Source organism: Eleginops maclovinus, chromosome 1 (genome assembly GCF_036324505.1).
Source record: "Eleginops maclovinus isolate JMC-PN-2008 ecotype Puerto Natales chromosome 1, JC_Emac_rtc_rv5, whole genome shotgun sequence".
NCBI lineage: Eukaryota > Metazoa > Chordata > Actinopteri > Perciformes > Eleginopidae > Eleginops > Eleginops maclovinus.
In genome coordinates this window covers 27,693,681-27,717,630 of record NC_086349.1, presented here as the reverse complement: position 1 = coordinate 27,717,630, position 23,950 = coordinate 27,693,681, and the positions used below count along the sequence as shown (strand labels likewise).

The 23,950-nt window shown below is 46.2% G+C and overlaps 2 protein-coding genes across 2 annotated transcripts; one reads left to right on the top strand and one right to left on the bottom strand.

Moving 5' to 3' along the window:
- Positions 1-2,606: 2,606 nt before the first annotated feature.
- Positions 2,607-4,777, top strand: LOC134862437 (thyrotropin-releasing hormone receptor-like). The gene is given in 3 exon segments (XM_063880376.1): positions 2,607-3,637; positions 4,257-4,298; positions 4,300-4,777. Coding segments are annotated over 3 exon segments (1,407 nt in total). The 5' UTR covers positions 2,607-2,611; the 3' UTR covers positions 4,639-4,777.
- A 5,510-nt stretch (positions 4,778-10,287) lies between these two features.
- Positions 10,288-22,072, bottom strand: LOC134862087 (NLR family CARD domain-containing protein 3-like). Its single transcript, XM_063879787.1, is given in 12 exon segments — positions 10,288-12,513; positions 12,600-12,646; positions 13,892-13,922; positions 13,925-14,043; positions 15,835-16,008; positions 16,095-17,898; positions 18,039-18,267; positions 18,405-18,483; positions 19,798-19,905; positions 20,954-21,061; positions 21,828-21,929; positions 22,003-22,072. Coding segments are annotated over 11 exon segments (3,312 nt in total). The 5' UTR covers positions 21,854-21,929; positions 22,003-22,072; the 3' UTR covers positions 10,288-11,926.
- Positions 22,073-23,950: the final 1,878 nt, after the last annotated feature.

Sequence of the window (23,950 nt, the reverse complement as noted above, 5' to 3'; positions counted from 1 at the left end):
TTATTATTATTTAGTAACATTATTAGTATTATTTATTATTATTATTATTTATTATTATTATTTATTATTATTTATTATTATTATTATTATTTATTAATATTATTATTATTTATTATTATTATTATTATTTTGTGTTATTATTATTTTGTGTTATTATTATTTAGTATTATTATTTATTTATTATTATTATTATTTATTATTATTATTATTTTGTGTTATTTATTAGTATTATTTAGTCTATTTGTTTTCCCTTTGAGATCTCAGAGGAACTGTAGATTAAATGTAACATAGCGCTTCTCCTGCTGCTCAAAGACGAGCAGGTAGGGAGAATGGATCCATAAGGCTCCACAGTCCAGACTGGATGGACTCAGTATGCAGCATTTCAATCAAACCCTAACCTGAACAGACCCCACTCTGCAGGATCTACTGTCCCCCCTCTCTGCAGACGGAGCACTCTGCTGCAAACTGTGAAATAATGAAGATGCAAACATCTGTCTGCATTAGTATCCACGCTGTCAGCCCTGCACACAGGAAGAGGATTCTCTCATAGCTTTAGATTTAGTGGGGGGTGCTTTATGTTTGACAGCATGCAGCGCCGGAGAGAGCTTTTAGAATCGCTGCAGGTGACTGGGGGGGAAGATAAACACGTACAACTCTGAAACTTCCCCACGTCATCACTGACTGTAACACAATTAAGTGTTCTAACATGCTATGTTTTAATATGCAAACGAGACGTTACCGTATTAAATATGAGCTCTTTTGGATGCCTTTCCGCCACAGAAAGGTCATCATGGATAAAGTAAGGTTCATATTCTTGGTTCATTTTGACATTTCAGATATGAGTCAAAGGTTTATCGCTTTGTATCGCTCCGTAAATCAGAAAATACTGCCTTAAAAAGTTATTGTCTGCATGTTTTTAGTCTCCAAATGTGATATAAATCATTTGCAGGCTTTGAGATTGGGGTTGAGACATGTTTGGTGTTTAAAATGTCAGAAAAAGTAGAAGAATTGTGAAAGTTGACGTCTTTAAATCTCTTATTTTGTCCTGCCTACAATCCAACTCTCAGAGGTATTTGTTTGCACATTTGAGAAGCTGCATTCCTCTCTCAGAGGATCTGAAGCTGAAGAGTTCCCTAAGTGATGTTTGCTTTAGTTGCTCCAAAGGCTCCACTTGGTGCTATTTTAATCCCTGGCTATCTGTGCAGAGGATGATGTGTTGAATTGCCGGGTCTCCGCTCCGTCCTCGCAGTAATTACAGGGTTTACAGCCGGCCTCGTGATGAAGGGGAGGGGGAATTGATTTTTAAGTTGGTGTGTGTGAGGCGGTGTGTTGCAGGGAGGATGTAATGGTGTGTGAGGAGAGAGCGAGGGTGAGGGAGGGTGTGTGAGGAGAGAGGGAGATATGAGGAGGAGAGAGGAGGGAAAGCATTCAGCGGCTGATTTCACCTGAGAGCTGCCTCCTGCAAACCATGGTGAGCTGTTTTATCACATATTTATTGTTGGTTTTACATCCATGTTTTTACTGTGTACTTATTTCTGCTTTCCTTGGATAAAGAGACCTTCCCCTTTTTCTGCTAATCATCAATCTTTGATCCATTTATGTTTTAATCAGACAGTGATTATGGCTTTAGTGCATGGTGTCTGTTGTTCATGATTTCTGTCCTTTCACAGAAATGTTGTTTGCTTGTCGAACCAGAGTTTCCCTTTTCAAAACGATTTTACAAGATTCATGCTGTATGTCTGTTTTCATTTACAGTGCATGCTGTGGGTTCACGAAGCTGTGTATTTCTACTTCACTAAAGCGTAACACGATTTTAAAAATATGAACACTTCATGCTCTTTAAGACTAACATCGATCTTAATCGATGTTAGTCTTAAAGTATCTGGAGCTGTACTTGAGCATAACTACGTTTTAATAATACAAATAATTATTCCTATTATTTTGTATAAATTATATATTTATTCATTTGAATTTAAAAATGACTTGTTTTAAAAGCTTTTATTTAGTTTGACTCAAAGTGTTGCTGAAGTGTTCAATACTTCATGAAGATTGCCATAAGGTGAGATATTGATCGTTCCTGTTATTGCTGCACCATCAACCCCTAACCACAGGGAGGGGGGGGGGGGCAGCAGGAACAAGTTGTCAAAAAAAAACATTTGAGTCGATTTTTAGCAAATCAAAGCTAAGCTGGGGTATCGAGGTCCCGCCCCTAAACATCCAACCGAGCCAATCACAAGCTGAGCACGACTTGTTAGCAGAGATGTTTAGAAAGACAAAACAAGCGACCATGCTGTCTCTGGAAACACATAGCCAGTAATAACTCCTACTGGTGCCAGTTATAGAAGGACCTATCTCCTCCTCGTAGGGTTTGTAAACCTCCTTCACGGCTTTTTCACAACCGTCAATTATTACGTCTTGCCCCCGTGTTATAGCATCCATTAACAACCGGGCTTAAGAAAGAAGTAGAGCTGTTTCTAAAATGACAGAAACTATATTTATATATTAGATTTGTGTTGTTGCCCAGATCCCTCATGTTAAGGAGCACTCATAGACAACATGAAGGCCGTTCTGAAAACCAATAAACCAATAAACCAACCCCACTTTGAGGAATATGAATAAAAGCACCTGTTTCTGCACACATGAAGCCAATGATGCTGCATCAGTGAACAGATGCATGGTAGAGAGGGTATTAGGGGATGCTTTTGTATTGCTGGTTTCTTCTATATTGCTGGTTTCAAAACAACCCTGCACCAGCATCATTGATTTCCCCTGGCAGAATAGGTCTCTTCCTGACAGTCGTCATGTGTCTCTGTTTCTGTGTTCAGGATTCTCGTTAGAGATAAAACTGAACTGCGACACGATGGAGAACAACACCCCCGTGTTTCAGGACGCCCCGCCGGCTGTAAATCTGACCGAAATCCCTCTGAACCCTCTGGAGGAGCAGGTCGTAACCATCTTCCTGACCTCGCTCATCTGTGTGGTGGGCATTGCGGGGAACATCATGGTGGTGCTGGTGGTTCTGCGCACCAAACACATGGTGACGCCGACAAACTGCTACCTGGTCAGCCTGGCGTTGGCGGACCTGATCGTGCTGCTTGCTGCAGGCCTTCCCAACATCTCCGACGTCGTATCCTTCTGGGTGTACGGGCACACGGGATGCCTGTGCATAACGTACCTGCAGTACCTGGGCATCAACGTGTCGTCCTGCTCCATCACCGCCTTCACCATCGAGCGCTACATCGCCATCTGCCACTCCATCAAGGCTCAGTTCATCTGCACCGTGTCGCGGGCCAAGAGGATCATCGCAGCGGTCTGGATCTTCACCTCTCTCTACTGCATCATGTGGTTCTTCCTGGTGGACACGGAGGAAACCGTCTACGCTGACGGGGTCGTGGTGACGTGCGGATACCGCGTCTCCCGGAGCTTGTACATGCCCATCTACTTCCTGGACTTCACGCTGTTCTACGTGATCCCGCTGGTCGTGGCCACGGTTCTGTACGGACTCATCGCCCGTATCCTGTTCATGAGTCCGCTGCCTTCCCATCTGACGGACCGGTCCGCCGGGGGGTCGGTGCACCAGGGGCACGCCAACAGCACCAACAAGGCCAACAAGGGCGCCGTCTCCGCGAGGAAACAGGTACTGAGCCACAGTTTAGAGGATAATGCATCTCAATTAGAAAATGTTAAAACCCATTTGTCATTCAGCAGCATCTGAGCCGAAGATGCTCAGTGGAGTCAAGGTTTTAACATTTCACTCTAAGAGTTTGTGTTGGAAAGTTGAGGTATGTTTTCCCAACAACGTTCATCTGACGCTGCGTTATGGTAAAACGTGACCAAACCTCGGAGCTGGAGCTGTGTAACATATTTACTGTATATGTGCACACAGCAGGTACCTAATACAATGTTCCCTGTGGTTAAATGAATCTGAATCTGCACACATTGGTTCTGATGGATTTGCAAGGAATTGTTTTGCTGCCTGTTTTCTCAGATGAAGTTTTTAAAGACATGCCAAACTGTTGACTGAATCGTGGTTTTGATTTTGGCCCTTTGCTCACTGCGAGTCAAAGACTAGGAAGGATTTAGATTACATATCAATCTGTTTATGTAGCTGCTGTCCGGTAGAATGAAACCCTGATAGAGCCCTTCCCATAGCTATAGACTCTTGTTGTTGGACGTGTTCTACCACACTGGCATGATGTAGAACACCGTTAACATGATTGTTGCCTCATCTCGTCTCGGTCTTTCCTCTGCTTCAGATCACGAAGATGCTGGCGGTGGTCGTGGTCCTCTTTGCCCTGCCTCTGGATGCCGTACCGCACCCTGGTGGTGGTGAACTCCTTCATCGACCCGCCGTACCACAACACATGGTTCCTGCTCTTCTGCCGCATGTGCGTCTACACCAACAGCGCCATCAACCCCATCATCTACAACCTCATGTCGCAGAAGTTTCGCGTGGCCTTCAAGAAGCTCTGCAAGTGCAGCTGGAGGCGGCGGGAGAAGGCGGCAGAGTTCAACGCGCCGATGTACTACAGCGTGATGAAGGACTCGTCGCACGAGAGCAACGTCACCGAGCAGGAGGACGTGATCCAGAGGAGAATCAAACTGAAGCCAGTGGACCAAAGCAGCGATCCTAAATAAAAACTGAAGCTGTGTCTCAAAGATTTCTTTCAAATTAGGAACGCTGGACCTTTCTCACACGGTTGCACTCTTGGCTACGTAGCGGGAGTCAATCGGCCGGTCGCCCTGAGGGTTGTTTTCCTTCTATTGGTACGTGATCACTATTCTGCTGTCGAAATGAAGACACTGTTTATTATATAAGGTTAATTAAGCAGCCTGTAAGGATGTCGCTGCTAGCTAGCTAACAGCAGTGATCTTCACTTCGTTTGAGTCTCAGTAAATAATTGAGACACAGCATAAGTTAGGCCTGCTGCTATTCCCCCTGATGTAGATAAAGTATTAGCGCTTGGACACGTGCATTTCCTTTTAGTCTGCAGCTGAATGTGTGGTGTAGTAGTCGCTGTCCTCTTGCATCAGTATCTTAGACTTGGCTTAATGAGATGTACTGTGCATCACCTTGTGTTTGGAAATATTCACCGCTTTAGTGCACAGAGAGAACGGGGATGATATGCCTTCATTGTGATCGAGCTGCTGTTGATGCATTGTCATACTATAAAGACAGACTGTGTATCTGAGTCTAATCACTACTATTGTATCTGTATTTCACATGTGTTGTTTGGGATCGGATAGATAGTTGGTGCCCCGCGGTATCACAAGTATCACAAGCACATCCCAAACACTACACCATGTTTGACATGTTTACCTCCTCCTTGAGTTCTTCATAAAAGGGTTTCAGTGATTGATAAACTCGATCATCATGAGAGTTTTGTGTGTCACGTTTAAATAAATCATGACTGTATTCACCGTTAGGTTTTTGGTAAATGTAGATTAACATAAACTGAAACACATGTCTGCATGCACCGGCGCCGCAGCCCTGAACAGAGAATAACACGTCTTACCGTGTTGGATTGAACATGTGACACCTTTCCTAACATGCAGCTGTAAGGACATTAAACTATATGTAAACAAGGTGTGAGGCGTTGTATAGGAGCTACGTCTCATCCTGCAGAGTGTTCTCCGTCACGTATCGTAGAAACATTTCAATCCCTCTGCACATCCTGCACGCTCTACGCTGCTCAGAACGTCCATATAAGGAGCTTTTATGATGAAGTCTGCAGGTAGTAAACACAGGGACGCTGCTGTTTCTCCTTTCGGAGACAGCATGGATCAATAGGACTTATTTTGTAGGTGTTTTGTTGTCAGAAAGAAGAACCCCATCACTTCGACTCAAAGACTTATTCTTCTTTCTGATTTCTATGTCAGTCCTACAAAATTCAATATCTCTTCTTAGGACTCATCGTTTCTCTGCTTGGAGCGTCCACACAGACTCTAAAGACGTGTTTCAAACCTCCTTTTTTCTTTGAAGGAAAGATAGTGGCGGGTTGGCCCACTTAGTCGTGTTGTTGGACCGATTTTAATGACAGATGTGTCCAGTCTTCCTCTGCAGATCATGCTCCCCTTCATTTCACAAAGAAGTACTTCATGGACAGCTCATAGGGACACTCAAGGTCCTTAATGATTGTTGTTCACAAAGCTGAAAGGATCACTCACACAGTGTGAGTGTGTCTTAGTATCTGCAGAGGTGTCTTTCCGCATTATGGGTTCTTTGTCCGTCTCTTTTTTTACTCACACCAAACCTCACTTATTCTGAACCAACAACATTAATGACCTGCAAGTGGGCCGGAAAAAAGCCCCAACCCATGTCGCATTCACTCATAGATAAATGCTAATGTTGAAACAGAAAGGTCCAAGTCTCCGTGTCTCCATGTCTCCATGTCTCCAAGTCTCCATGTCTCCATGTCTCCAAGTCTCCAAGTCTCCATGTCTCCAAGTCTCCGTGTCTCCGTGTCTCCAAGTCTCCATGTCTCCATGTCTCCATGTCTCCATGTCTCCATGTCTCCAAGTCTCCATGTCTCCAAGTCTCCATGTCTCCATGTCTCCATGTCTCCATGTCTCCATATCTCCATATCTCCAAGTCTCCGTGTCTCCGTGTCTCCGTGTCTCCGTGTCTCCATGTCTCCATGTCTCCAAGTCTCCAAGTCTCCATGTCTCCATGTCTCCAAGTCTCCGTGTCTCCGTGTCTCCATGTCTCCATGTCTCCAAGTCTCCATGTCTCCAAGTCTTCATGTCTCCAAGTCTCCATGTCTCCATGTCTCCATGTCTCCATGTCTCCATGTCTCGAAGTCTCCATGTCTCCATGTCTCCATGTCTCCAAGTCTCCATGTCTCCATGTCTCCATTTCTCCATGTCTCCAAGTCTCCAAGTCTCCATGTCTCCAAGTCTCCAAGTCTCCATGTCTCCATATCTCCATATCTCCAAGTCTCCATGTCTCCATGTCTCCATTTCTCCATGTCTCCAAGTCTCCAAGTCTCCATGTCTCCATGTCTCCAAGTCTCCATGTCTCCATATCTCCATATCTCCAAGTCTCCATGTCTCCATGTCTCCATGCTTTAATGTTCAGAAAGCTCTTTATGTTTCTCAGACTGCCTGTGCTGCAGCTCCTCTTTTCACCCTCTGTCTGAAACCAGAGCCCAGTCTGCTCTGATTGGTTAGCTGGCCTATAGCTTACAGCCCTAGCCATTAGGAGCGTGAGAGCTACATAGTGACCGGAGCGCTGCGTGACGTTCAGGATCATAAAGCTGTCTCTGTCTTATTTTAACAAAGTGATGACCGTCAGATATACTGACAAACTCTCCCAGTTCTGAGACAGACTCACTCTGAGACAGAGACAGTTGTCCAGCTTTATGATCCTGAACGTCACCCAGTGCTCCGGTCCCAGCTGTGTGCGTCTCTCTTTAGTGTCCCCTGGTCTCCAGCTGTGTGCGTCTCTCTTTAGTGTCCCCTGGTCTCCAGCTGTGTGCGTCTCTCTTTAGTGTCCCCTGGTCTCCAGCTGTGTGCGTCTCTCTTTAGTGTCCCCTGGTCTCCAGCTGTGTGCGTCTCTCTTTAGTGTCCCCTGGTCTCCAGCTGTGTGCGTCTCTCTTTAGTGTCCCCTGGTCTCCATTAGTGTCCCCTGGTCTCCAGCTGTGTGCGTCTCTCTTTAGTGTCCCCTGGTCTCCGTTGTGTGCGTCTCTCTTTAGTGTCCCCTGGTCTCCAGCTGCGTGCGTCTCTCTTTAGTGTCCCCTGGTCTCCAGCTGTGTGCGTCTCTCTTTAGTGTCCCCTGGTCTCCAGCTGTGTGCGTCTCTCTTTAGTGTCCCCTGGTCTCCGTTGTGTGCGTCTCTCTTTAGTGTCCCCTGGTCTCCAGCTGTGTGCGTCTCTCTTTAGTGTCCCCTGGTCTCCAGCTGTGTGCGTCTCTCTTTAGTGTCCCCTGGTCTCCAGCTGTGTGCGTCTCTCTTTAGTGTCCCCTGGTCTCCAGCTGTGTGCGTCTCTCTTTAGTGTCCCCTGGTCTCCGTTGTGTGCGTCTCTCTTTAGTGTCCCCTGGTCTCCAGCTGCGTGCGTCTCTCTTTAGTGTCCCCTGGTCTCCAGCTGTGTGCGTCTCTCTTTAGTGTCCCCTGGTCTCCAGCTGTGTGCGTCTCTCTTTAGTGTCCCCTGGTCTCCAGCTGTGTGCGTCTCTCTTTAGTGTCCCCTGGTCTCCAGCTGTGTGCGTCTCTCTTGAGTGTCCCCTGGTCTCCGTTGTGTTGGAGCTTCTTGCAGCGTTTGGTTTCTGCAGCTTTTAGTAAACTGCTCATGTTTCCTCTGCTGAATGTTCTCTAGATGCTGCATGTGTTGAAGAGCTGCTGCAGATGTTCCTGCAGGAACAGAGTTTTGGAACCTTTGTGTTTCTGTATCTGCATCCTTTCTGCTGCAGCACGTTTCTTCTGATGGAAGGGATCTGGGCCTCCGTATAAAACCAATCTCCCAGTGGGGCCCACAGTATAAATAAAAACATAGCCTGTGGTGATTATGATATTTATAAAGATCATGAATAAATCACCAGATGATTAAGGGCTATTATAATGTATTTTAAAGCCGTTTTGAGAACAATAAGAGCTGCTGTTCTGTGAGGAGGAATAATTTATCCTCTGCCGAGAGCCCTCGTCTTTTTTTAGTATCTGCACAAATAATCAGAGGAGATGTTTCAGGAAGCGCTGCGTGAAGAGAGCACTCATTATTTCCTGTCCATAAATCTTCGTGTGTCTGAATAAATGTTTCTCATTTAAGGAAGAGCAGGGAGAAAAGAGAGGTATTCTAAAAGTTAAAATAGAAGAACATTTATATCTTTGATAGTGGTAGCAAAGTTTCAGAAATTGGAAGAAAAAGAAGTGGTAATTGTCAGAAATCCAAATTTGGAGAAATAAAAATCTGAAGATTGAAAGAAAATCCAAAAGAAAAGAAATTGGGAGACAAGAAAAATGTGAATCCTTAAAAAAAGGGCCACATGAAGAAGGAGTAATGGAGAACAGTGAGAAAATGATCTGACTTTCAAAATTTAGAAGAAAATAAAATTGAAAGTTGAAAAAAAAGTTTTGGGACAAAAAGTGAGGATTGTGAAGAAATAGTCAAAGTATATTTATTTGTAAAGTGATGTTTGGTCTCTGCTCAGAGGCTCCAGTCTGAACACGCTGACTCGACGATGGTGTGTTGGAGCAGCAGATCCTCCGGTTATTACTGAGGATTTATTGACTGCTCACAACATAAACCCCCAGCCGACTGTATATGACTGATGATCTCATGCTCTGCATCAGAAAAGCAGCAGAGAGACTACCCATCTCAACACACACACACACACACACACACACACACACACACACACACACACACACACACACACACACACACACACACACACACACACACACACACACACACACACACACACACACACACACACACACACTCTCTGTCACTGTAACAATAGTGTGTGTGTGTTTTCTGCTGCTTCTATAGGGTTATTATCCTCAGAGCTCCTTCAGTTTGAGGTTCTGTGAGCTTTGATGCTGCAGACTGAAGCAGGGTCAGACGGAGGGAGACGTACTGACTGAGATCCCTTTGAATAAAAGCTTAATGTAATGAGAGATGGAGGGTCGCGCAGGAAGTATTTAACGTACGATGACATATGCTCTACCTCTGCCACATGTTCTTATGGAAGAGGCTGAGAGCCACATGTGATTTGTTTTTAATTATCTGACCCCTTTCTGCGGTGTTCCCTCCCCTGTAGCGTCTTCTATAGGTGCTCCAACACATTGTACGTGATAGGCTAAGGGGCGGGGCCGATCTAATTGGTTGACCAATCACAACAGAGCCGGCCAGCCAACCAATCAGAGCAGACTGGGTTCTGGTTTCAGACAGAGGGTGGAAAGAGGAGCTGAATGAGTGCAAATGTCCCGTGGATGTTGCCTCTTCATACATTATAAACATTGGTCCTGATAACAGACACGACTGCTTCAGTGGACGAGCAAAGCTTCCATCTCTGCAAACACTCTGTGGTTATCAGTGTAGTCTGCAGGCAGTGTTATCATACCCAGCCATTAAACATACCAAGTGCACAGGAAACCAACCGGTGAGAGGCATAGAATAAACCTTTGAACTTCAGAGATCAAATGAGCTGCTCTTCTTCTGCATAATGCTCCTACAATTATCCCTACTTGTGAGGGTCCTGTATGTCTGTGCATGAGAGGACCAGGAGAGCACTCCTACTGTCCACACACAATAGATGTATTATCCTGGTGTTCATGCACACTGCCTCCTCGTGTCTCCAATGTGTAAAACATGTGTGTTTAATGACATGTTTATGCTTAACATGGGAATCATGTGTTCAAACATCCCTGTTTGAACGTCGGTGTTGTGTTTTCCATACTGATCAATACGATGCAAATGTCTTTATAATACACAAGCAACATGAACAGGATGCGTTGATTAAGAATAAAGCAGGTACAATTCAGGAAAAATGGAAGTAGAAAAGAGGTACGCTTTAGAAGTTAACATTTAGTGTTACGTAATGAAACATAATAACAAAGGGAGGTCACATTGATGGCGGTTTTACGTCTCTTCTGATGAGAAGCGATAGAAAACACATCAACGTCATTTCTCTGAGAGTACATTTATAACACAGGTCTGATCACTTTCAAACGTTTTAGTGCAGAGAATATTTGCATTACAACTTTAAAGGTCTGTGAATTGATGTCCTTCTTTCAGGAGGCAACCCTTCATCCATCCATTGTCTATCCCCTATAGGAGTCGGGTCGTGGAGGTAGCAGCTCCAGCAGAGAGCCCCGAACTCCCCTTTCCCTGACCACCTCCACCAGCTCTGACTGGGGGATTCCAAGGCGCTCCCAGGACCAGGTGGAGGTAATCCCTCCGCCTGGTCCTGGGAACTCCTGCACTTGGGCTAAGGACTCATCCCCTACTGGAGTGGACCACTACCCTCCTGCAACACAATCTATATTTAGTACCTGGAAATTAAATGATGTTTGATGCTATAAATAAGCACATGATGGATCTCTTTATGTCCTATAAACTGCAGAGGGGTCAGGAAGTTGTATCAATAAATTCAATGATTCCTTCAGGTGAAAACCATCGGATGCTACAGAAGCTGATTGCTCTGCTGTCATAACGTCATAAAGGTTCACAGAGCGAGGCTTCTGGGGTCAATGTTCATGTATGTGTTAGTCAGGTGTTCCTGGAGGAGGAAGAGGAGGAAGAGGAGGGATTTCTGTGTCATAAATCGACCAGTGGCAGCTGGTGATAACATTTTTAGGGGGGGGCATAAAAAAGACCAACCTAAAACCCCACTGTAATGTTGAAGGAAATTGATTGTGATTCATGGAACTAGCACTAATACAAACGTTGCCCTCCTTTCCTTCTGGCCTGCAAATCTCTCAATGACTTTCTGATTAGAGTCAGTCATCTCTGCCACCAGATTCTTTTCCATTGACAGCTTGGCCAATGCATTCAACCTTAAAATCAACCTTAAATCTTGTAACCCCGTTACACCCTTGGTGCCGACACTTTGAAACAGCAGGCAGGGAAAGCTCATCCTCGATCACTTGCCTGCTGATGAATTTGTAAACCGGGTCGGTCCGGTCCAAGCTCCTTCATATTTATGTCTGTCATGTTTAAACAGACTTTCTTCTCAAGATATTGTGAGAGGGGGCGGCGCCCCAGCGCCCCGCATGGACCAGCCGCCATTGAAACCGACCCTTAAATCTGAGGTTTGTCCTGCTCTGCTACAAAGCTAGTTGGTAGACATCGTGTATTATATTCTGGAGAAGTGATCGAACTCTTCTCACTGTGATCTGTTCCTAACGAGTCTCAGGAACCCTCTCCTGCTGGCTCTGAAACTGAAGCTCTGGAACGGGTTCTTCAACTTCAGATGGATTTTATTTTGGGGGGGTCACTCCTGCAGAGGACACAGAGACACTGAAGAACCAGGGACACTAAAAAACCCAAACAAAAGCCAGAACCCAAACCCAGCATAGAGAGGTTCAGTGAATGTGGTTCTGAAGGTGTGGAGGTGGATCAGTGTGTCAGAGGAGACTCTGTAGAAGGAGAGAGAGCCAGCAGGATGATCCAGATACACTGCTACTCTACCAGAGGGGGGGGAGGAGGAGAAGAAGGAGGAGGAGGAGGAGGAAAAGGAGGTGCGTGTTTCTCTCTTATTGTGCCTGACATAGTAACTATCACCAGAGCAGTTCAGACTCCAGGACTGATCATTCCATCCAAACCAACAGTCCTCACTCTCTCCTCTCCTGCTGGTTCCTCTGTAAGTCACTGATATAGAAACCTCTCCTCTCCACTCGACCTCCCAGTAACAGCGACCAGTCAGAGCTTCTCTACACATCAGCTGAGGACAGAGGTCAAACCTCTCTGGATGATCAGGATATGGCTGCTCCTCTCTCACTCGTGTCACCGTCCTGTTGTTGTCAGACAGTCTGAGGTTCCTGTTTGCTGTGTCTGAGTCCAGAGAGAGTCCACAGGAGTCTGATGAGAGACAGCAGGTATTAAAGGGTGTTACTGTACCTGTGGTGTCCCAGTGTGAAGAGGTTCATGATTAAACACACACTTACACTTCCTGAGACCCGGCCTCAACCAGCGGACTGCAGCAGGCTCCAGGCTGAAAGCGGGGGGGGGGGGGGGGGGGGGGGTTAGTCTTTAAATGATCTTTTATGTCCAACAACTTACCCACCACCTCCTTCACATCACTCCAGTTTAAGCTCGCTGACGTTCAGGATTGAATATTTTGATCAGTTATAGAGACACCTGCTGTCTGGGTTTCTCCTGAATCTGTTTTATACATTTCTATACTGTTCTCATTGAGGTGTGGCAACTCCAACTAAACAGTAAGCTAAACTCTATTCATGAACATGAAGGAATCCTGAGTTCTTTGTATGTAGATTTATTTTCTTCACATTGTACTGAATCCATACATATGATGAGAGACGAGAGAGAAACTAGGAAACAAACGGCAAAATACTGTAGCTAAGGCGCCTAGCTTTCATGAACATTACTTTCACAGCATGAAATCAATATGCTTAAAAGTTAACTTAATCAGAACAAAGATTAAACACATAAAAGCGATGCTTCTGCTGGGGAGTCAACTGGTAGGATGCATTTCCACTGGCGTAATGACGTCTGCATTTTTAACCAGCCTGCCGTTTCTAACGCGATGAAGGGCAGAACAATTTCAGTTTTTAAATTCAGAATTTAAAGCTGAACGGGGGGGGGGGGGGGAAATCCACAAACTAATCTGCGTTACTCAAAGAAATAAATGCAATACTTTCCTTTAGGTTTGATCTTTATCCTCACCTGATGCACCATAACCCAAATGAAAATGAACAAACTGAAGTTAAACCTCACCAGATCAGAACACATCCTTAATCTAAGACCCACCCTGAACACAGAGCTGTGGTTCTGCTCTGTCTGAACATCACAAGTTCTTCAGGTCCATCAGAACTCTGGTCCAGGTTGCCAAAGTCCTGCTGTCTGATTGGCCGCCTGTTTCCTGTATCTTTCTCAATATGTTTCAGACAGACGGCGACTCCCCCGTGGAGACCGTGTATTAATGAAACGGGCAGCCTTTGTTCCTCTCTGCTATGAGACTCTCTGCTCCTCTCTGCTCCGTCTCCCCACCCTGAACTCTGAGTGTAGCGCGAGAGAAAAAGGGACGCTTCATTGATCTGTGTGAACATTAAACCCCCCCACTCTGTTTCTGTTGGTCTTCCACATGAACATGGACCCACTGACGGGGGTCTCCTCTCAGCTGCCGGCAGACAGTGTGGAGAGTCAGGGTCTATCAGCTCTGGTTGGTTCAGGTCACAGAGCCACTTTCTACCTCCTCTATCAGACTGCCTCTCCTTACCTGAGGGAGTCCAGTCCAGCAGACAGCAGCCCCCCCCTGAGTCTCCTGGGTGATTGTAGCTCAGGTCCAGCTCTCTCAGATGGGAGGGGTTGGAGTTTAAAGCTGAGGCCAGAGCATCACAGCCTTCCTCTGTGATCAGACAGCCTGACAGCCTGCAGACACACAAACAAGCAGTCAGGGGGGGGGGCTTATTACTGCATCACCTCTGCATCATCTCTACACCTACAGGCTCTGCTCCACACTTCAAATGCACAGCATGGTAAATATGGGAGAGGCTGATTAAACAACAATGGAGATTTGAGTGTTCTGTGCTCTGACCTGAGGGTCTCAGGTCACAGTGTGGACTCTGCAGTCCAGCAGACAGCAGCTTCACTCCTGAGTCCTGCAGGTCGTTGTTACTCAGGTCCAGCTCTCTCAGACTAGAGGACTGGGAGCTGAGGACTGAGGACAGAGCTGCACAGCTTCTCTCTGACAGGTTACAGCCACTCAGCCTGAGAGAACAGAATGAACAAAGGAGAAACAACATCTGTGTTTAAAATGAATCACACTGGATAAGGTCTGATATGTAAAGCGTAACTTTGAACAGAACATAGAACATGGTCCTGATGAAGTGGACCCTAAGAGACCCTGAGGGTCCGGTGAACGGACCTGGAGCTGATCGCTCAGAGCAGACATGTTGAACTTAAGAAGTTAATAATATCAGCCCACGTTCTTATCTGGACAGTATCCTTATTGCGCCCTCATGAGACGTCAGAAGTCAAACCAAAAGAAAGGGCCCAACGAAAAGTGGACTCTGAAAACAGGGTTATGGCTAGAAAGGATCCGCCTCGTTAAAACTCCAGCGAGAGTTTGTACGTCACGTGGTTGAATGTTTCTGTGTGGCAGACAGCCTTTCAGTTTGGATCGGTATCATCAGTGGGCAGCGACTAATGACGGTGAGCAGCTCAACTATCTGTTCCTTTCATCAGATGTCTAAAAATACACTCAGGGAGTGTGATTGTTCAGGGAGGGTGTTAGCAGGCTTGCTGTTGAAAGAAGAATGACTATGGTTTATTTTTTATTCACAGGGAACGCTGTCGCAGTAAAAGTCCCAAAACAGCCGGTGAAAAAGTTCTCCTGGTGCGATAAAAAGTTCCCTCAGAGTTTCAGAGTTAGATCTGATGAGTTAATATCGCTGCTGCATTCATGTATGCGTGTTACTGCTGTAGAGGTGTACCTCCTTTAGATCCTGTTGGGTAGTTTAATCTGCAGCAATGTATCTTATTCTATAAGATCATCATATGTGTGTAGCTTTGTCTCTGTCCTGTGAGAACCACGTATCTCTCAAAAGCTAACTCTTCATGGCTTCCTCACAAAAACAGCTGTCAGCTTTGTGACGATGCATTTTCCAGCCGATCTAAGAGGCGTTTCAAACACGTTACTTAAAGGAACACTTTATCCTTCAGTTCATCACAAACATTCAACATCAACACATCTGGAGATACGTGGTTTTTACTGGACAGGAAGCGGATGAAAAACTGTCATCTAAAAAGCAGCTACAGCTGTCAGATAAATGTAGTGGAGTAGAAGTATAGAGGAGCTCTTTGAATGTGTTCTGAAGTAGCCTCAGTATCAGAGTAAATACTGACTGCTAATGTGTACCAACGTGTCACACTGAGAGGCACACTAACGAGGTGAGGAGTGTGTATTGGATTTGTTCCTTTAGCTGTCTGATGATTTCATGAATACTGCATGATGCAACAGCAGAGGTTTTTCCTACGCCAGCTCAGGAAGCTCAACCTGCCTCAGGATCTGCTGATCTAGAGATCCGTGCAATATAAAAATAAAGAACGCTAAAGTACCAGACTGACGATCATTCATCTCAGACTGACAGAGATTATATATCCCCCCCACCACAGCATGGCTGATGCTGGTATTGACTTCAAACTGTTCTGTGCTCTGACCTGAGGGTCTTCAGGTCACAGTGTGGACTCTGCAGTCCAGCAGACAGCAGCTCCACTCCTGAGTCCTGCAGGTCGGTGTTACTCAGGTCCAGCTCTGTCAGACTAGAGGACTGGGAGCTGAGGACTGAGGACAGAGCTGCACAGCTTCTCTCTGACAGCTTACAGCCACTCAGCCTGAGAGAGGATGAGGACAACAGTTACTCAGAAGACAGCAGAGTATTAATAACTGATTCACTAAATCTAAAGACCTCTGTACTCACAGAGCTTTGCTTGAGGCTCTGACCACTGGCAGCAGCCTCAGGAGAGCCTTCTCTGAAGCAGAGTATTTCTGCAGGTCAAACACGTCCAGATCTTCTCCTGATGACAGTAAGATGAAGACCAGAGCTGACCACTGAGCAGGAGACAGATCATCTGTGGAGAGACTTCCTGAACTCAGGGACTGTTGGATCTGCTCCACCAGAGAACGATCATTCAGTTCATTCAGACAGTGGAACAGGTTGATGCTCCTCTCTGGAGACAGATCCTCTTCCATCTTCTTCTTGATGTACTGGACTGTTTCCTGATTGGTCCCTGAACTACTTCCTGTTTCTGTCAACAGGCCTCGTAGGAGGTTCTGATTGGTCTGCAGTGAAAGACCCAGGAGGAAGCGGAGGAACAAGTCCAGGTGTCCGTTTGGACTCTGTAAGGCCTGGTCCACAGCTCTCTGGTAGAGATGTGTTAGTTTAGATTTGGGGCTGAAGACTTTAAGCAGCCTGAAGGTTGTTGGTTCTTCTGACAGCAGGATGACTCCAGAGTTGATGAAGGTCAGATGGACATGAAGAGCAGCCAGAAACTCCTGAACACTCAGATGGACGAAGCAGAACACCTGGTCCTGGTACAGTCCTCTCTCCTCTCTAAAGACCTGTGTGAACACTCCTGAGTACACTGAGGCTGCTCTGATATCGATGCCACACTCTGTCAGGTCGGACTCATGGAAGATCAGGTGGCCTTTCTGCAGCTGCTCAAAAGCCAATCTTCCCAGAGACTCCATCATCTCCCTGCTCTGTGGACTCCAGTGTGGATCTGTCTCAGCTCCTCCATCATACTTGATGTTCTTCACTTTGGACTGAACCACCAGGAAGTGGATGTACATCTCAGTCAGGGTCTTGGGCAGCTCTCCTCCCTCTCTGGTCTTCAGCACCTCCTCCAGAACTGTAGCAGAGATCCAGCAGAAGACTGGGATGTGGCACATGATGTGGAGGCTTCGTGAGGTCTTGATGTGGGAGATGATGGTGCCGGCCTGCTCCTGATCTCTGAACCTCTTCCTGAAGTACTCCTCCTTCTGGGGGTCAGTGAACCCTCTGATCTCTGTCACCATGTCCACACAGTGAGGAGGGATCTGATTGGCTGCTGCAGGTCGTGTGGTTATCCAGAGGCGAGCAGAGGGAAGCAGCTTCCCCCTGATGAGGTTTGTCAGCAGCACATCCACTGAGGTGGACTCTGTGACATCAGTCAGGACCTCAGTGTTGTGGAAGTCCAGAGGAAGTCGACACTCATCCAGACCGTCAAAGATGAACACAACCGGGAACTGATCAAAGCTGCAGATTCCTGCGTCTCTGGTTTCAGGGAAGAAGTGATGAACAAGTCCCACCAAGCTGTACTGGTTCTCTCCCAGCACATTCAGCTCTCTGAAGGTGAATGGGAATGTGAACTGGATGTCCTGGTGGGCTTTGCCTTCAGCCCAGTCCAGAGTGAACTTCTGAGTTAGGACTGTTTTCCCAATGCCAGCCACTCCCTTTGTCAGCACTGCTCTGATTGGTGCATCTCTTCCAGGTGAGGCTTTAAAGAGCTCTTCTTGTCTGATGGGGGTTTCTGGTCTGTCTGGTTTTCTGGATGCTGTTTCAATCTGTCTGACCTCATGTTCCTCATTGACCTCTGCAGCCCCCCCCTCTGTGATGTAGAGCTCTGTGAAGATCTGGTTCAGAGGGGTTGGGTTTCCTGCTTTAGCAATGCCCTCAAACACACACTGGAACTTCTCCTTCAGGGAGGACTTGAGTTTACGCCGACAGACTCCAGCAGCAGCTCCTGAAAGAACAAACAGCAGATCATTCGGTCACTCTGTGACTCTGGCTCTCTGAAGGACATATGGATATATGTTGGTCCCTTGAGACATCAGCAGATGAGACATTTATCCAGAGTGTTAATCTCTATAGAAACCCTCTTACTGCTCTGCAGACGCTCAGCCAGCTCCTCCTGCTTCATGCTCCTCAGGAGGTGCAGTGTGATCCTCAGAAAGGCCTCTCTGCTGCTCCTCCTCTGCTCTTCATCCTCAGCCTCCAACACCTCCTCATCCTCACTCTGACTCTCTAAGCATTCTGGGTAATCTGAACTCAGAGCCCTCTGGATCTCCTTCAGCTCACTCCTCACAAAAGTGACGATGTGGTCCTCCAGCAGCTGGAACATCACATGAACGACACAAACTATGAACCATGGATCCAGACCTCAGATCCATGCGGGACAGACGGACTGCCTCTGCAGCATGGAGAGACAGTCGAGCAGAAGAGAGGTAGAGCAGCTGTTCAGGTACTCACCCTAAATATGGAGTCCAGCTGTGTGTGATGCTGCTGGGCAGACTGACCCCCGGGACCCTCCCAGCTCTCCTGGTCCCCTCTGTGGAGGAAGCATGAAGCATCAGCTCACATTATGTCTGTCCACACAGAGACACTCAAGGACAAGGAGGACAGGGGGACACACAGAGACACTCAGGGTGAAGAGGACAGGGGGACACACAGAGACACTCAAGGTGAAGGGGGACACACAGAGACACTCAAGGTGAAGAGGACAGGGACACACACAGAGACACTCAGGGTGAAGAGGACAGGGACACACACAGAGACACTCAAGGTGAAGGAGGATAGGGACACACACAGAGACACTCAAGGTGAAGGAGGACAGGGACACACACAGAGACACTCAAGGTGAAGGAGGACAGGGACACACACAGAGACACTCAAGGTGAAGAGGACAGGGGGACACACAGAGACACTCAAGGTGAAGGAGGATAGGGACACACACAGAGACACTCAAGGTGAAGGAGGACAGGGACACACACAGAGACACTCAAGGTGAAGGAGGACAGGGACACACACAGAGACACTCAAGGTGAAGGAGGACAGGGACACACACAGAGACACTCAAGGTGAAGGAGGACAGGGACACACACAGAGACACTCAAGGAGAAGGGGGACACACAGAGACACTCAAGGTGAAGAGGACAGGGGGACACACAGAGACACTCAAGGACAAGGAGGACAGGGGGACACACAGAGACACTCAAGGTGAAGGGGGACACAAAGAGACACTCAGGGTGAAGGGGAACAGGGGGACACACAGAGACACTCAGGGTTAAGAGGGACACACAGAGACACTCAAGGTGAAGGGGGACAGGGGGACACACAGAGACACTCAAGGAGGAGGACAGGGGTACACACAGAGACACTCAGGGTGAAGGGGGACAGGGGGACATACAGAGACACTCAAGGAGGAGGGGGACAGGGGGACACACAGAGACACTCAAGGAGGAGGACAGGGGGACACACAGAGACTCTCAATGTGAAGGGGACAGGGGAACAGGCTGGTCAGAGAGCATGGAGACACAGCTCTCAGGAAAAGGAGAGATGTAGGGACAGTTCTTACACCAGCCCCCGTTACTCCCCCAGCTCCAGCACCATAGCAGGGTCTGGGTTCACCGGGCAATAGAGCTGGGTGTGACGTTGATGAAGGCTCAGTGTCCTCCATCAGAAGTGTGTGTGAGACGGTGGAACAGCTTCTGAACAGCCTGGGTTTCAGATGGATTTCCACTGCCCCTCCCAGAGTGGACGCTCACAACTAAACACTTTGGACGTGAGGGGGGGTCGGACGAGACTTTATATAAACTAGTTTAATTCTATCCTAACCGGACCCTCACTGTGAGTCACAGCTGACCTCTGATCAGAAGATGGAGGTCGTCCTTTAAAGTATATGAAGGCGTCCTTTGACCGGTCGCTCTTGAAGGACAGACCGCTGGGAGAGTCTGGTCTCTGCTGCTGGACCCTGAAACAGAACAGATGGATGTGTGACATGTTTAAATATGATCAGCTAACACCCTGCTGCGAGCTGCAAGGGTTAGTGACCTCATGCTCTGATGTCAGAATATGTAATGACACTGAAAGATCATACTTTATGTCCAGGGACTGACTAAAACCAGAAGTGGGTAATGAGTTTGAATCTGCACCAGGATTGTTAAAGACCAATCTGTGATCTACAACATAGTCTTGATCCGGCATCCTCAGATCCATTGCTTTGTCCCCACATATCTGGAGACTTCAGTCTTTAAGTTATCGCTGAGGAAAAACTGCTTTTACTCGTGAGGTCTCCCATTCATCAGGTATTTTGTCTGTGTTTTCTGGTTGTCATTATTCCTCAACATTCGAGTTTCTGTGACATTTTGAGTGAAATAGAGTTCAGTTTTGCAGAGTTGAGTAATGTTGGTCCGTATGAGGCCCCTTATGGAAGCACAGACTACACTTTCTTTCAGGGATTTAACAGAATCCATATTCTCTATCTACTTTTGATTACATACAGTCCGTCTCCATCCAACCAACTCTCTCTCACTCAACTCTGGCGCATTTTTGGATACACGTTCTGATTGGTTGGCAGCGTCAACAGCTGCATTGAATGCTGCTGCTCTCTCTGGTACTGAAGAGGTGCGGAAAGTATTTTTGATGACAATGTATGATGTGGGAGGCGGTGGGGGGGCGCCGCTATTGGCCGGCCGCCACTGGTCTTTAGTGACTTGTGTGAGATGTTGAAGCTATCTGATGGGGACGGTAATATCAGAGAGAAGCCAGAGATAGTAACGAGACAGGGTTTGGACTCTAAAGAAGCTCTGCATGTTTTGTACTGCCTGTTTATTTCTAAATGCATTTGACTAGAATAAAGTTCTCGCTGAGGAAACACCGCTCTCACTCCTGATTATTCATCCCATTTATCAGGGCCGGAAACATGCCTGAAGAAGCTTCTGAAAATTCTGTTGAAGAGACTTTATATAAACTAGTTTAATTCTATCCTAACCGGACCCTCACTGTGAGTCACAGCTGACCTCTGATCAGAAGATGGAGGTCGTCCTTTAAAGTATATGAAGGCATCCTTTGACCGGTCGCTCTTGAAGGACAGACCGCTGGGAGAGTCTGGTCTCTGCTGCTGGACCCTGAAACAGAACAGATCGTACGTTGGCTCTCTGGAGAAAAACTGATGAAGAAGATGTTAGATCTAAAGTCACTATATTTATGTAATGGTTTAAACCGCTCTGTGTTTCCGATGTGTGAACAGATCGTAGTGAACCTGAAGACTGAGACCTTCCAGACTCTCTGAGTCTCCTGTATCAGCCGGTGGACTTTCTCTCTATATGAAGGACTCGGGAAGGTTTCAGATGAAATACTGAAGACCTGAAGAGTATCCACAAAGTGCCTCGCCTCTCTCCAGCTGCCCTACAGCGCCAGCAGTGTGAAGCTAACGTAGAAACACCTGTCTTTAGAGGATAACCTGCAGCCTCCACTCTGATCTGGATAGCATGCTAGCAGAAATGCTACCTGAGTGGACAGAGGACTAGCTGACATACATTGAGAATAACTAACAGTTGCTTTCTGCCAGCCAAGAGCTAACTGTAAGCTAAGCTAAGCTAAGCTAAGCTAAGCTATGGTTAGCAGCTAGCTGCTGTTGCGTCATAACGTTGGCTGATAGAGTGATCTGGAAACAGCAGGACAGTATCACGGAGACGATGTTTCACAGACACGTTTCAGATGGTGCCGTTATTCTAAATGTGATGTCTGGTTGGGCCGATGCCCAGGATGCTAACTGCAGTTCACTTAACGACCACCGGCGGCGCTAATAACCAGGATTTCCTGAAGGTCTCACAGAGAAGCTTCAACACAGACAACTGACTTTACCTCACAGGGCTTCAGTTTCAGTCTTACCCCCCATCAGCAGATTGAGGCTCCATTGAGGGGTCACTCTTTGAGGACACACAGGGGGACTCAGGTCCAGGTCCAGGTCCAGGTCCAGGCTGCTGCTCTGGGCTTCAACACACAGATGTTTGTTAGCATCTGAGCTGTGACATGGAGCAGAGTGGTGGACAGATGTTCCTCTCACCTCTGAGCTTTGTCCTGTCCCTGCAGAGCGGAGTCCTCACAGGAATTCACAGCAGAGTCCACAGAGACCCCTGCTGGAGACCCACACATTATTCCTCCTCATCAGGACCAGAAAGGTTTTAAGATCTCCACCCGACTCAAAGACTTCTTCCACCAGGCTGTCAAGAGGCTGAACTCTCTCCCCTCCCTCCCACCTCTCCCCCTACCCCTATGGACCTTGACTTTGACCCCCCCGCCCCACACACACACACACACATGCAGCAGCAGACCTCTCTACGCTGCTATGGACAGTCTTTTACACTAATGACTGTGGTTTAGTTTATTCAGACTGTGCTTGCCTCTTAATCTGTGTATGTGTGTGTGTGTGTGTGTGTGTGTGTGTGTGTGTGTGTGTGTGTGTGTGTGTGTGTGTGTTCTCCGCCTTATTTCCTGAAGTTAAGGAGAACTGGAGAGATATCTCTGCTGTGATCAGTTCAGAAAAATAAATGAACGGAAATAAAAATGTGGAAATATTAAAGAACACAAATCAATGTTTGAATCCAAAAGTAAATACATGTTGACATGTAAACATTAGTCATTAAAGAAAACAATAATGTGAAAATAGAGGAATAAATGAAGACAGTTCCTCTCTGTGCCTCCAGAGGGCGACACCTCCCCTCAGCCTCTTTCACAGGAACACTTTTCAAGTCAAAGTCAACCAAATAAATATGGAGATGAAACAGTCGAATGGAATAAGAGAAAACATATGAAATACTAAGAAACACTATTACAAATATTTAAATCAAGTTGGAAAAATAAGAGAGATGAATAAATTAAATATAATATACATTTTTATATTCAAGAAACAAAATTTAGAATAACAAATAAGAGAGATAAAAAATACTTGAAGAAAATATACAAGAAATATCTCAAAGAAATATAAAAGTAATTATAATTAAATTATAAAGAAATACAAGATACGATGCAAAGGCAAGAAAAGCCAAAGTGAGCTTTGTTGTCAATCTATCAGTGTGTGTGAAACAGACATACTGTTTCCCACAAACCAGAGGGTCAAATAAAACAGATATACACACACACACACACACACACACACACACACACACACACACACACACACACACACACACACACACACACACACACACACACACACACACACACACACGGAAGTTTCAGTAGTATCGACAAGTCATCAGAATACAGAGACGAAGTGTCTCAGTGTAATGACAACAACAACCACCACACTAATCAGAATGATGGCAGTGGCTGTGTCTCTAAAGTCTGAGTCTGAAAGTAGAGCACACAGAGCTGTGATTATTCTCTGGTGATGGATATAAGAGTTGTCTCTGAAAGCTCGAAAGTCACAAAGAGTTACAAACCTTTCGAGAGGAGAAGAAGAAGCTGCGACACCACGAGCTCAAAGTGAAAGCAAAGAGCAAACAGGGAGCCCTTCAAAATAAGAGCACCTCCATAACATTTGGATTTATAATATATGTATTCAAGAAAGTACGGAAGCCTGTTTGCGCCTCAGAAATAAAAACAGGTTTACTAAATATATTCATCATTCAAGTTATTGAGACTGGTGCTGATCAGAGAAACGTTGAATAAATCAGAGCTCATTTATTAGCCTCAATATCAAAAAACACGTTTGTCTCAGTGGGCTTTACATTATGAATAAATATATGAAAGATAAATAATAAAAGCCCAACAGAGAATGTGAAATACAAATAAAATACAACTAAAGTCAACACAAAAACCTGACACCATAAACTGTAGGATACTTTAATGTAATGTTGATGGAGATGTTTTACTTTTACACGACACAGTTCAACACCCAGGTTAAATCCATTCTGTCTCATTCTTTCCCTAAAGATCTTGAAGACCTCCTGGTTCTTGTGAGAAATATTCTCTTCTGCCCAGAACCTCAGAGATCCTACACTGCAGTTACA